This window comes from Ranitomeya variabilis, chromosome 2 (genome assembly GCF_051348905.1).
Source record: "Ranitomeya variabilis isolate aRanVar5 chromosome 2, aRanVar5.hap1, whole genome shotgun sequence".
Taxonomy (NCBI): Eukaryota; Metazoa; Chordata; class Amphibia; order Anura; family Dendrobatidae; genus Ranitomeya; species Ranitomeya variabilis.
Window position 1 is genome coordinate 137,676,563 of NC_135233.1, and position 12,825 is coordinate 137,689,387.

Consider the following 12,825-nt stretch of genomic DNA (forward strand, 5'->3'; position numbering starts at 1 on the left):
GGCCCTGATTGTTCAGTCTGCTATTGGTAGAGTTGCTACCTTTGTGCTGTTACTCTGTAGTTGGGAGGAGTACACCTTGGATGGTTCTTTGGAGAACAGGGCATATATCTTCTTGGCCTCCGCTTCTCTAGTGTATCTCCCTAGTCTTGCAGCGAGTGCTGTGAGCCTTTATTTAACAGTCTCTAGGGCTTCAGTTGGGGTCAGGCCTTTGTACTTGTCCAGCTTGGTCTTATTAATGATCTTTACACCCTTCTGTATTTCTGCTAGTTGTCTGACTTCTCTTCCCCTAAACCTTGGATTTTTTCTCTCCAGTCTTCTTTTCCAAGGGTGGCACGTATTTCTGTTGATGTTGCTGGTTGTATAGCCAAGCATTTCCATGATTGATGATGCAGTAGCATAGATCAGTTTATTAGTTTGAGTTATGGTGGTGGTAGGTATTGATGCAAGTGCTCTATTGGCATCTTCTAGCATACTGTCTGGTGTTTCTTTGCTGAGCCTTGGCAGTCGATCTCTGGTATTGATGGCATTTAGTTTATCTAAGATCTTCTGTTTCAGATCAGCTGCACTGCTCTCTAGTTGCATTATTGGGTCCAGGTTGTCAGGGGGTTGCACATGACGCTCTTCCAGGTCTCCATGTGGGGTGGTTCTGCAGTGCAGTTGATCCATCTCAAGTTGTGATAATAGCTTTCTCTCTATGTCATTGAAACGGTGGGTGACTAGTTGTTTCGCGGTCAGTGGACATGCAGGTCTCGTATGCATCTAGAGTTTCCTCATACGCTTCATATATCCTCTCTCATTTGGTTTCATATTTTATATTTTGTTTTACTATAAATTCATGTTTTTATAGTTTAGGCAATAGTCCCTATTCATCATTCAATTTACACCTATTTTTTGTTGAGTTTCTGGTGTTTTGCGCCATATATATGACATTTGATTGAAATATATATTATGCAGTGATACCAAATGTTTTTTTTTTTTTAATCAGATATTTTTTATTAAAGTTTTCAGAACATAACAGAATTTTTTCCAAAATACCCCACAATCTTTTCCCCATTCCCAACCGCTCCCCCCCTACCCAACCCTGGTCCAATGATAAAATATATCACAAGAAAAATACAGACATAGATAAGGCACATATCCCAAGGCACCAGTCATGGAGTACAACTAAATCACTTTCAGGGTGATATAAACATGGTATCACGAGAATAAACTTACAGATGGTAAGCCCGGAACATTCAACTATCCTGCCCAAATTTTCTCAAACACTGCCGGTCTACCCCGTTTAAGATAAATGGCCTTCTCTCTGCATACTATGAGGTTTAGCTTATTTACATATTCTTTCCTCGTGGGAACTTTATCTGAGATCCAGTGATATGCTATTAATTTTCTAGCAGTAAAAAGCATTCTGGCAACAGCTATTTGTGAATAATCATCTCCTCCCGCCTCCTCAACATATCCAAGCACACAGACAATAGGATCTCTGGGAATATCCTGCTCTGTGGCAATATATATTAAGTTGAGAACCATAATCCAGAATATTTGTATACAGGGACACGTCCAGAACATATGTAGGATATCTACATTATCGAGCGTACATTTGGGACATTTTGAATTTGGCCTTAGACCCAAATCAAACAGCCACTTAGGAGTCCTATAAACCCTATAAAGGATATATAGTTGAGACAGACGGTTAGGCTCACTGAGGGACAACTTAGGTATCATTTGCATTATTGACTCTCATTGATCTACCAAAATCCCCCCCCACTTGTTGTTCCCATTTCGCTAATGCAGTCATCGGGTGACCTAATAGCACCCTCGAGAGGAGCTCCACGTACACGAATGAAATTAGTCCCCTTGTAGATGCCTGTAAACCGAACCTATTAATAACAGTATCATGATGTATAATAATAGTGTGTATATGAGTCTGCATTATATAAGCGTGTCTTACTTGTAAATACTGATAAAATATAGAATGCTGAAGTGAGAACTCCTTTCGTAAGTCCTCAAATTATTTAAAGACACCCCCCATCTATCAGCTGTGAGAGCCACCAGATACCCACTCGTCGCCATTGCGCAAACCCCTTCAATGTCCTCAATTGCGGCAGATATGGATTATCCCATAGAGGGGTATACCTCGTGAACCCAATAATTCCCCTTAAACTTTTAATTTTACCCCACACTTTGACCATAAGCATTACCGTCGGAAATTTAGACACCCACGGTTTAAATTTATTCGCCTCTAACTTAGACAATAGGGGACCCCGACCCCCCAGAAACTGAAGAATCCCTTGACTTCCCCCTGTTTCCACAGATGTGTCCTCCATTCTTCTTGCCAGATGTTGACACTGGGAAGATAAAAAATATAGCCAAGGGTTAGGCAATGCCAACCCTCCCTCCTCCTTACTCCTTTGTAAGTGCTCTAACTTAATTCTCGCACCCTTTTTCAACCATATAAGTTCCCTAAACAGTGCATTAATTTTAAAGAACCTATTTTGGGGAAGCCAAATTGGGGAGTTATGAAGAACATATAAAAGCTGAGGCATAATCACCATTTTCAACAGGTTCACTCCCAACTATTGACAAATTTAGTCCAGGCCTTAATCGTCTGTTTAATCCTAGCCACAAGTGGGGAAAGATTTAAGCATTCATAATCTAATATGTTGCTTGATACATTGATACCCAGGTATTTAAAACATGACACTACTGGCACCTGTGGAGCTCTAACCACAGTTGGGTCTAATGGTAAAATAGCAGACTTTTCCCAATTTATGGCCAAACCCGATATAGCCCCAAACGCAGCAAAAAGTGACATTACTCCATTGAGTGATTCGTCAGAGTCAGCCAAAAACAGGAGAATGTCATCAGCGTAGAGAGCCACTTTCTCCTCTAATGTCCCGTATCTAAACCCCTCAATTTCTGGGCTAAGTCTTATCCTCGAAGCCAAAGGCTCCACCGCCAGGGCGAAAAGCAGCGGAGACAGAGGACAACCCTGCCTCGTACCCCTATACGGATTGAAGGGCTCAGATAACAGTCCATTCACTCGTATTCTTGCTGACGGTTCTGAGTACAAAAGCTTAATCCAACCAATAAAGCCTGGACCAAAACCCATGCACTGAAGCGTAGCAAACAGGTATTTCCATTCCACGCTGTCAAACGCCTTAGCGGCATCAAGGGACAGAACTGCCCTCCCCACATTGTCCGCCCCTGTCTTTTTTTTTTTTTTTTTTTTTATTTGTAATGGGACCAAAGTGGGGTGATTTGAAGTTATGTGATTTTTCTTCTTTTTTTTATATCGTTTTTAAACTTTTCTGTGTTTAATAGTCCCCTTAGGACTGCGATTGTCTGATCGCTTGTGCTATACATAGCAATTTATCAGCACTGCTATGTATAGCTAAAATCACAATCTCCTATGAACACCAGCTACAAGCTGGCTTTCACAAGAGAATCGTCTTGACAGGCAAATTGTTCCTCAGCAGACCTCCAGCTGTCATGGCGACCCATCAGCATCCCACGATCACATCACGGGCTTGCCTCCCTGCCGGCGCATGTTAAATGTCGCTGTCAGAGATTGACAGTGGCATTTAATGGGTAACAGCCACGGGCAGAGCTCCACTCCACCCGAAGCTGTTAATAAAGGCATATCATAGCTGAATGAATCGGCCATCACCTGCTGGGAAAGATGTGGGCTCGGTTTCAAGATGGCATCCAAGACAGGGACACAACTTATGATGTACATTTATTATTATTACATGAATGTCATATGTCATGAAGGGGTTAAATGAAGACACATTATCTGTTAAAGTTTTACCTGCCCACTACAAATGTTCAACGTGATTTATTTCCATTGGTGACACAGCCTATGTCTACACTGTAGTCCAGTTCTGTCCAGATCCATGCCAGTAAATTCTCTGATGCGTTGTCTCAGGTAGTTCATATCATGTTACTGTGTGGACAGATGCACTGAATCCTTGATGTAGAGTCGCAGGGTTTTAGATCTTACCTTGTTCTTTCTCTTAGGCCATGTGACCTCCATACGGATGTAGCAGTGTTTTGGATGCAGCATATTTTCGCTGCATCCAACATGCTGTGTTCTACTGAATACATGTAAATCCGCATGTGTTCATTGAACCATGCATATTTACTGCATCCAATACATTCTGTTGATGAAAATTCTGTTGCGGAGACTAGCGTCTCTGCAAGAGAAAAAATTGTCATGCTGTGTTCTTGAGAGACGTGCCACATGTCAGTCTCCGTGGGTGACGCACATACATGAATAGTAGACATGGGATTTCTAGAAATCCCATCCACTATGCTGTATCTGGCCGATGCGGTTTTGACACTGCATAAATACGCAATGTCTAAACTGCATATTCCTGATTGTGGGCTTATACACCGTGTACCAAATTATTATGCAAATTGGATTTAAGTGTCATAAAGATTTAATTGTTTTGTTTTTCAAATAAACTCATGGATGGTATTGTGCCTCAGGGCTCAATGGATCACTGAAATCAATCTTAAACACATGTGATAATTAGTTTTCCAGGTGATTCTAATGAAAGGAAAACTACTTTAAAATGGCATTCCACATTATTAAGCAGGCCACAGTTTTCAAGTAACATGGGAAAGAAAAAGGATCTCTCTGCTGCCAAAAAGCATCAAATAGTGCAATGCCTTGGTCAAGGGATGAAAACATTAGATATTTCCTGAAAACTTAAGCGTGATCATCGTACTGTTAAGAGATTTGTGGCTGAATCTGAGCACAGACGTGTTCATGCTGATAAAGGCATAATGAGGAAGGTTTCTGCCAGGAAAGTTCATTGGATTGAGAGCAGCTGCTTAAAAGCCATTACAAACCAGCAAACAGATATTTGAAGCTGCTGGTGTCTCTGGAGTCCCTCGAACCTCAAGGTGTAGGATCCTTCAAAGGCTTGCTTTGGTTCATAAACCTACTATTTGGCCACCCCTAAACAGTGTTCACTAAGCAGAAACGGTTGCAGTGGGCCCAGACATATATGAAGACTAATTTTCAAACAGTCTTGTTTACTGATGAGTGTCAAGCAACCCTAGATGGTCCAGATGGATGGAGTAGTGGATGATTTTTTGGATGGCAGCCATGTCCCAACAAGGCTGCAATGTCAGCAAGGAGGAGTCATGTTTTGGGCCGGAATCATGGGAAAACAGCTGGTATGGCCCTTTAAGGTTCCTGAAGGTGTGAAAATGACCTCTGCAAAGTATATAGAGTTTAACTGACAACTTTCTTCCATGGTATAAAAAGCAGAAACGTGCCTTCAGGAACAAAATCATCTTCACGCATTACAATGCACCATTTCATGCTGCAAAGAATACCTCTGAGACATTGGCTGCTATGAGCATAAAAGGAGATAAACTCATGGTGTGGCCACCATCTTCCCCTGACCTCAACCCTATAGAGAACCTTTGGAGTATCATCAAGCAAAAGATCTATGAGGGTGGGAGGCAGTTCACATCAAAACAGCAGCTCTGGGAGGCTATTCTGACTTCATACAAAGAAATAAAGCAAAAACTCTCCAAAAACTTACAAGTTCAATGGATGCAAGAATTGTGAAGGTGATATCAAAGAAGGGTTCCTATGATAACATGTAACTTGGCCTGTTAGGATGTTTTGGAGTTAAATAGCTTTTTTGTTCAGTGAATGTGACCTCCTAATGCTGCAAATTCCACAAATGAGCATTTTCAGTTCTTTAAAACATATCAAATGTTTACAAATTCTACTGTGCCTAATAATTTGGAACAGTGCATGTTGAGTTTTTATTCATTTTGGAGATTATACAGTTATCATTGGGAGGTGTCTTCAGTAGAATTTGATGGATACTCTAACAGGTGATGACTTTTATTAGACTGACTGTCATTTGCACCAACCATTTAGGAAAATCCGAGAAAAACATAATTTGCATAATAATTTGGAACATGGTGTATGTATGAAAATTGAAGGGGTGTATCTGCCACTTTTAATGGGAATGTGTAATAAAAAAAACAAACTACACCATTTAAATTTGTACACTTCTAAACTTTTTAATATAAATTCAAAACATAAAAAAATACATCTTGTGAGATATTCTGTTAACTCCAGGCCTTCATTTTTTCACCATTCTTTTTTAATCACCTTGTGTATATACTGTATATCTCCCTATATTTAGTTAGCATTACAGAATTAGATTACAGAAATTGGGGGCATAAATTTAAAGACAAAAGCGCCGATGACTTTGGATGTCTTTTGTTATACTATGGTATTTACTTTTTTACTTTTTTTTTTTTTTTTTTTTACTGTTTTGCAGGGAGGAACTGGACATAGACCTTAAAGACATTTACTACAAAATACGCTGCGTTCTTATGCCAATGCCATCACTTGGATTCAACAGACAAGTCGTACGAGACAACCCTGATTTCTGGGGACCACTTGCTGTTGTTCTATTCTTTTCAATGATCTCCCTATATGGACAATTTAGGGTAAGCTTGTCACTTTCATATGCAACATGAGCAGTTAGAGGATGCTGATAAGTAATTTTTTGTGGATAGGTATTCTGTTGCATTTTGTAAGAGCTCATCTACACTGACCAATGACTGCCGTTAATAAAATGCAGATTAGCTTCATATTTGCTGATTGATGGTCATTTACAAGCCTGTTTAGAGCGGCAGACTGCACTTCCAGTGCTCCCAGAATTATCAGAAATACAGATTGTTCTGTGTATAAAGACTGTCACTGTTCTCAGTAGCCTATTTACAAACGACAGTGTGCTATTGAGTGAAGAGTTTTAGTGGGAACCTGTTAGCAAGTTTTTAGACCCTAAACTAACATAATTTATGTAAACCATCTGAAATGTTGATTATGTCCATACCTGTGTATTAGAAGTTCATTTCTCTATTTTATATAAATCTATTGGCAAATATTTATGCACGTGAGCTCTCAGGATGCTTGGTCCTGGTCGTAAAGCTTTCCAGCCACTTTCTACTCCTGTTACGGGCCTGCTGTCAGTGACTGACAGTTCACTCTTCTCTGTAACATGTTCCCGTACTGGAGATCTCGCACAGCAACCATCACCGGGGTTGGCGAATGCTCAGTAAAGACCTGATGATGATGTTTTGAGAGCCGGACTATCAATCTGCACATGTGCCGCACACGCGGGAATGACAGTGCCTTCTCATGATCAGAAGGAGGGGCAGTCCAAAGAGAAGAGTGTTGTCTGACACTGTTTTGTTTTTTTTTTTTTGTTTTTTTTTTAATAAACCTTTTGATTTCACACTCTATTTTCAAGCCGATTCATTGAGGAAGCCACACAAAAGAAGCAACACATTGCTTCATTTTTATTCAGCGAGGTTTACAACACCTTGTTGGAATTAAATATGCAAAAAAAACTGTTTTGACTTTCCGTTGAAATTAATAGCAAGAGCAAGTATTTGAGATTGATTTCAATGCATATTTGCTTCAAAATTCACATTCAAATCTGCATGTGAACATTGCCCTTATAGTTCAGAGCTATATTCACAATTTCGCTGGCTTCATGCCTGAAGTTCTCCAAATCCAAAACTGCCTACTGCATTATATCAGCACATCCAAGCTGTGCTTCCTTTAACCCCTTAACGACCGCCGATACACCTTTTAACGGCGGCAGTTAAGGGTACTTAAACCACATTTACGTTAATTAAACGTTAATTAACGGCGCTATGGAAAAAGTGAATAGCGCCCCCCAGAGTCGGATTTTCTCTGGGGTCTCGGTTACCGGGGGTAGCCGAGACCCCAGAGAACATGATTCGGGGTTTTTTTACCGACCTCCGAGTTGCGATCGCTGGTAATTAACCGTTTACCGGCGGTCGCAAAAAACCCCAAAAACGCGATTTGCCATTTAATTTCTCTGTCTTCCGATGTGATCGCACGTCAGAGGACAGAGAAATGGGGTCTCCGATCGCCCCCGATAGCCCCCCGATACTCACCTGTCTCCCCCGGTGCTCCTCGTGTCTCCCGATGGGCGCCACCATCTTCTTCCGGCCAAAAAATGGCGGGCGCAGTGTGCCCGCCTGCCGGCACCCGGGAGATCTTTGGGGTCTCGGCTGCCGGGGGTAGCCGAGACCCTAAAGAACATGATCGGGGTCGGTTTTTACCGACCCATGTTTTGCGATCGCCTGTAATTAACTGTTTACCGGCGACCGCAAAAAAAAAAAAAGCGATGTGTGTTTCTCTGTCCTCTGATGTGATCGCACATCAGAGGACAGAGAAATAGGGGGATTCGGGGACCCTATCATACTTACCGGTGTCCCTGAGTCCTCCTGTGTCCTCTCCTGGCCGCCAGCTTCTTCCTTCGGTAAGAAAATAGCGGGCGCATGCGCAGTGCACCCGCCATGATCTGCCGGCCGGCAGCTAGAGGAGTTGGGGCTAAATTTAGGGTTAGGGCTAGGGTTAGGGTTGGGGCTAAATTTATGGTTAGTGTTAGGGTTGGGGCTAAATTTAGGGTTAGGGTTGGGGCTAAATTTAGGGTTAGGGCTAAATTTAGGGTTAGGGTTGGGGCTAAATTTAGGGTTAGGGTTGGGGCTGGGGTTAGGGTTGGGGCTAAAGTTAGGGCTAGGGTTGGGGCTAAAGTTAGGACTAGGGTTGCAGCTAAAGTTAGGGTTAGAGTTGGAATTAGGGTTGGCATTAGGGTTACGTTTGGCATTAGGGTTAGGTTTGGGATTAGGGTTAAGGTTAGGGTTGGGATTAGGGGTGTATTGGGATTAGGGTTAGGTTTGAGGTTAGGGTTGAGATTAGGATTAGGGGTGTGTTGGATTTAGGGTTCTGATTAGGATTATGGTTGTTTTGGGGTTAGGGTTGTGATTATCGTTAGGGTTGTGATTAGGATTATGGATCGGGTTGGCACTAGGGTTAGGGGTGTGTTGGGGTTAGGGTTGGAGTTAGATTTGGGGGGTTTCCACTGTTTAGGTACATCAGGGGGTCTCTAAACACCACAGCCAATTTTGCGCTCAAAAAGTCAAATGGTGCTCCCTCCCTTCCGAGCTCTGCCGTGCACCCAAACAGTGGTTTACCCCCACATATGGGGCATCAGCGTACTCGGGATAAATTGGACAACAACTTTTAGGGTCTAATTTCTCCTGTTACCCTTGTGAAAATAAAAACGTGGGGGCTAAAAAATCTTTTTTGTGGAAAAAAAAATATTTTTATTTTCACAACTCTGCATTATAAACTTCTGTGAAGCCCTTGGGCATTCAAAGTTCTCACCACACATCTAGATAAGTTCCTTGGGGGGTCTAGTTTCCAAAATGGGGTCACTTGTGGGGGGTTTCTACTGTTTAGGTACATCAGGGTGTCTGCAAATGCAACATCATGCCCGCAGACCATTCTATCAAAGTCTGCATTCCAAAATGGCGTTCCTTCCCTTCTGAGCTCTGCCATGCGCCCAAACAGTGGTCACCCCCACACATGGGGTATCAGTGTACTCAGGACAAATTGGACAACAACTTTTGGTGTCCAATTTTTCTTGTTACCCTTGACAAAATAAAAATTTGGGGGCTAAAAAATCTTTTTTGTGGAATATTTTTATTTTTTTTTTTATTTTATTTTATTTTTTTTATTTTCACCACTCTGCATTATAAACTTCTGTGAAGCATTTGGGCATTCAATGTTCTCACAACACATCTAGATAAGTTCCTTGGGGGGTCTAGTTTCCAAAATGGGGTCACTTGTGGGGGGTTTCTACTGTTTAGGTACATCAGGGGCTCTGCAAACGCAACATAACACCCGCAGACCATTCTATCAAAGTCTGCTTTCCAAAATGGCGCTTCTTCCCTTCCGAGCTCTGCCATGCGCCCAAACAGTGGTTTACCCCCACATATGGGGTATCAGCCTACTCAGCATAAATTGCACAATAAATTTTGAGGTCCAATTTCTCCTGTTACCCTTGTGAAAGTAAAAATTGGGGGGTGAAAAATCATTTTTGTGGAAAAAATATGATTTTTTTTTATTTTCATGGCTCTACATTATAAACTTCTGTGAAGCAGTTGGGGGTTCATAGTGCTCACCACACATCTAGATAAGCTCTTTGGGGGTCTAGATTCCAAAATGCGGTCACTTGTGGGGGGTTTCTACTGTTTAGGTACAGGAGCTCTGCAAATGCAACATGACGCCCGCAGACCATCCCATCAAAGTCTGCATTCCAAGCGGCGCTCCTTCCCTTCCGAGCCCCGATGAGTGCCCAAAAGCCCCCCCCCCCCTACATATGGGGTATCAGCGTACTCAGTACAAACTGGACAACAGATTTTGGGGTCCAATGTCTCCTGTTACCCTTGAGAAAATAAAAAATTGCAGGCTAAAAAATAGTTTTTGAGGAAAAAAAAAAGGTTTTTTTTATTTTCACGGCTCTACTTTGTAAATTTCTGTGAAGCACTTGGGGGTTTAAAGTGCTCACCACACATCTAGATAAGTTCCTTAAGGGGTCTAGTTTCCAAAATGGGGTCACTTGTGAGGGGTTTCTACTGTTTAGGCACATCAGGGGCTCTCCAAACGCGACATGGTGTCCGATCTCAATTCCAGCCAATTCTACATTGAAAAAGTAAAACGGCACTCCTTCTCTTCCAAGCTCTGCGGTGCGCCCAAACAGTGGTTTACCCCCACATATGGGGTATCGATGTACTCAGGAGAAATTGCACAACAACTTTTGTGGTCTAATTTCTCTTGTTACCCTTGTAAAAATAAGAATTTGTGGGCGAAAAGATAATTTTTGTGTAAACAAATGCGATTTTTTATTTTCACGGCTCTACTTTATAAACTTCTGTGAAGCACTTGGGGGCTCAAAGTGCTCACCACACATCTAGATAAGTTCCTTAAGGGGTCTAGTTTCCAAAATGGTGTCACTTGTGCAGCGTTTCCACTGTTTAGGCACATCAGGGGCTCTCTAAACGTGACATGGCATCCGATCTCAATTCCAGCCAATTCTGCACTGAAAAAGTCAAACTGCGCTCCTTCTCTTCCAAGCTCTGCGGTGCGCCCAAACAGTGGTTTACCCCCCACATATGGGGTATCGGCGTATTCAGGAGAAATTGCACATCAACATTTATGCTTAAATTTCTGTTTTTACACTTGCGAAAAAAAAAAATGGTTCTGAAGTAAAATGTTTGCAAAAAAAAGTTAAATGTTTATTTTTGCCTTTCACATCAGAGGTGTCAAACTGCATTCCTCGAGGGCCTCCAACAGGTCATGTTTTCAGGATTTCCTTGTATTGCACAGGTGATAATTTAATCACCTGCACAGAATGATTCCAGCACCTTGTGGAATGCTAAGGAAATTCAGAAAACATGACCTGTTGGCGGCCCTCGAGGAATGCAGTTTGACACCTCTGTTCCACATTGTTTCAGTTCCTGTGAAGCATGTAAAGGGTTAATAAACTTCTGGAATGTGGTTTTGAGCACCTTGAGGGGTGCAGTTTTTAGAATGGTGTCACACTTGGTTATTTTCTATCATATAGACCCCTCAAAATGACTTCAAATGTGATGTGGTCCCTAAAAAAAAATGGTGTTGTAAAAATGAGAAATTGCTGGTCAACTTTTAACCCTTATAACTCCCTAACAAAAAAAAATGTTTCCAAAATTGTGCTGATGTAAAGTAGACATGTGGGAAATGTTGTTTATTAACTATTTTTTTGTGACATATCTCTCTGATTTAAGGGCATAAAAATACAAAGTTTGAAAATTGCAAAATTTTAAAACTTTTCGCCATATTTCCGATTTTTTCATAAATAATCGCCAGTAATATAGAAGAAATGTTACCACTAACATGAAGTACAATATGTCACGAAAAAACAATCTCAGAATCAGCAGGATCCGTTGAAGCGTTCCAGAGTTATAACCTCATAAAGTGACAGTGGTCAGAATTGTAAAAATTGGCTCGGTCATTAAGTACCAAATTGGCTCTGTCACTAAGGGGTTAAGAAGTATATTTCTATAATTCATGTGTTGTAGTCTACTCCCACTGCAGTGTATATAACGTGGAGGTGGTTGTGGAGGGCAGCAAGGGAGCAATTAATTGACACATGCTCAAAAAAGGTAGGATGAACCATCACAAGAGAGACTTGCATAGAGTAATCATGGGAGATTAATTACCCTGCCCCTGTTGAGCTGAGCAGGACTGTCCATTCTTGAGCCGCTGCGCATGTGAGCAATGGTGCCACTGCAAACTCAGAAAACACAGATAATACAGGATAAGTAAATTAAATAACACATCTCTAGCTAGCACCTCCAAAACAGCAGCTGCACATCTAATCCAGTCTCCCATACTTTACCAAATTTACTAACCCCCTCCCACCCTCCCTCTTGATATAAACTTTTTTTTTTCCATTAAGACAGTAGTTGATAGTTTGGACCACTTGTTCTACACAGGGACGTCTGGTTGCCAGTCAGTGTGTGACTGTAGATTTTCTAGAGATCCTCCGACCTTCCCCGTTAATCTTAACACTGGTCGCACTAAGCGTGATTTGAACATTAAACACTTGTGCTATTATTCTACCAACCCCCCTCTCCCCAAAGCCCCACCAGTCTCGGGCATGTCCAAAACCTGTGCACCAGGTCCATGTATTCTTTCCTGCAACGTGGACAACAGTCATCCGTCTCCAGGCCCATTCTATGCAATACCTAGGGGGTGCTATACATACTATGAACTCGAAACAGTTGAGACCTTCTCTGTGTTGTGTTGATTGAAAGCAAACCTGGAGATTCCAGCACCTCTTCCCATTTTTCTGTAAAAATTTTACCCACATCCTCCTCCCACTTAATCCGAACCTGAGCAATTTGGGTCACCCAAAATTTTTG

The 12,825-nt window shown here is 41.8% G+C and overlaps 1 protein-coding gene across 1 annotated transcript in view; it reads left to right on the top strand.

The window, feature by feature from the left end:
- YIPF4 (Yip1 domain family member 4) overlaps window positions 1-12,825 on the top strand; it is a 90,746-nt gene that overhangs the window by 57,773 nt on the left and 20,148 nt on the right. The window contains exon 3 of the mRNA XM_077283025.1: window positions 6,315-6,486. Coding sequence (XP_077139140.1) covers window positions 6,315-6,486 — 172 coding nt within the window. The remainder of the gene's footprint in view (window positions 1-6,314; window positions 6,487-12,825) is intronic.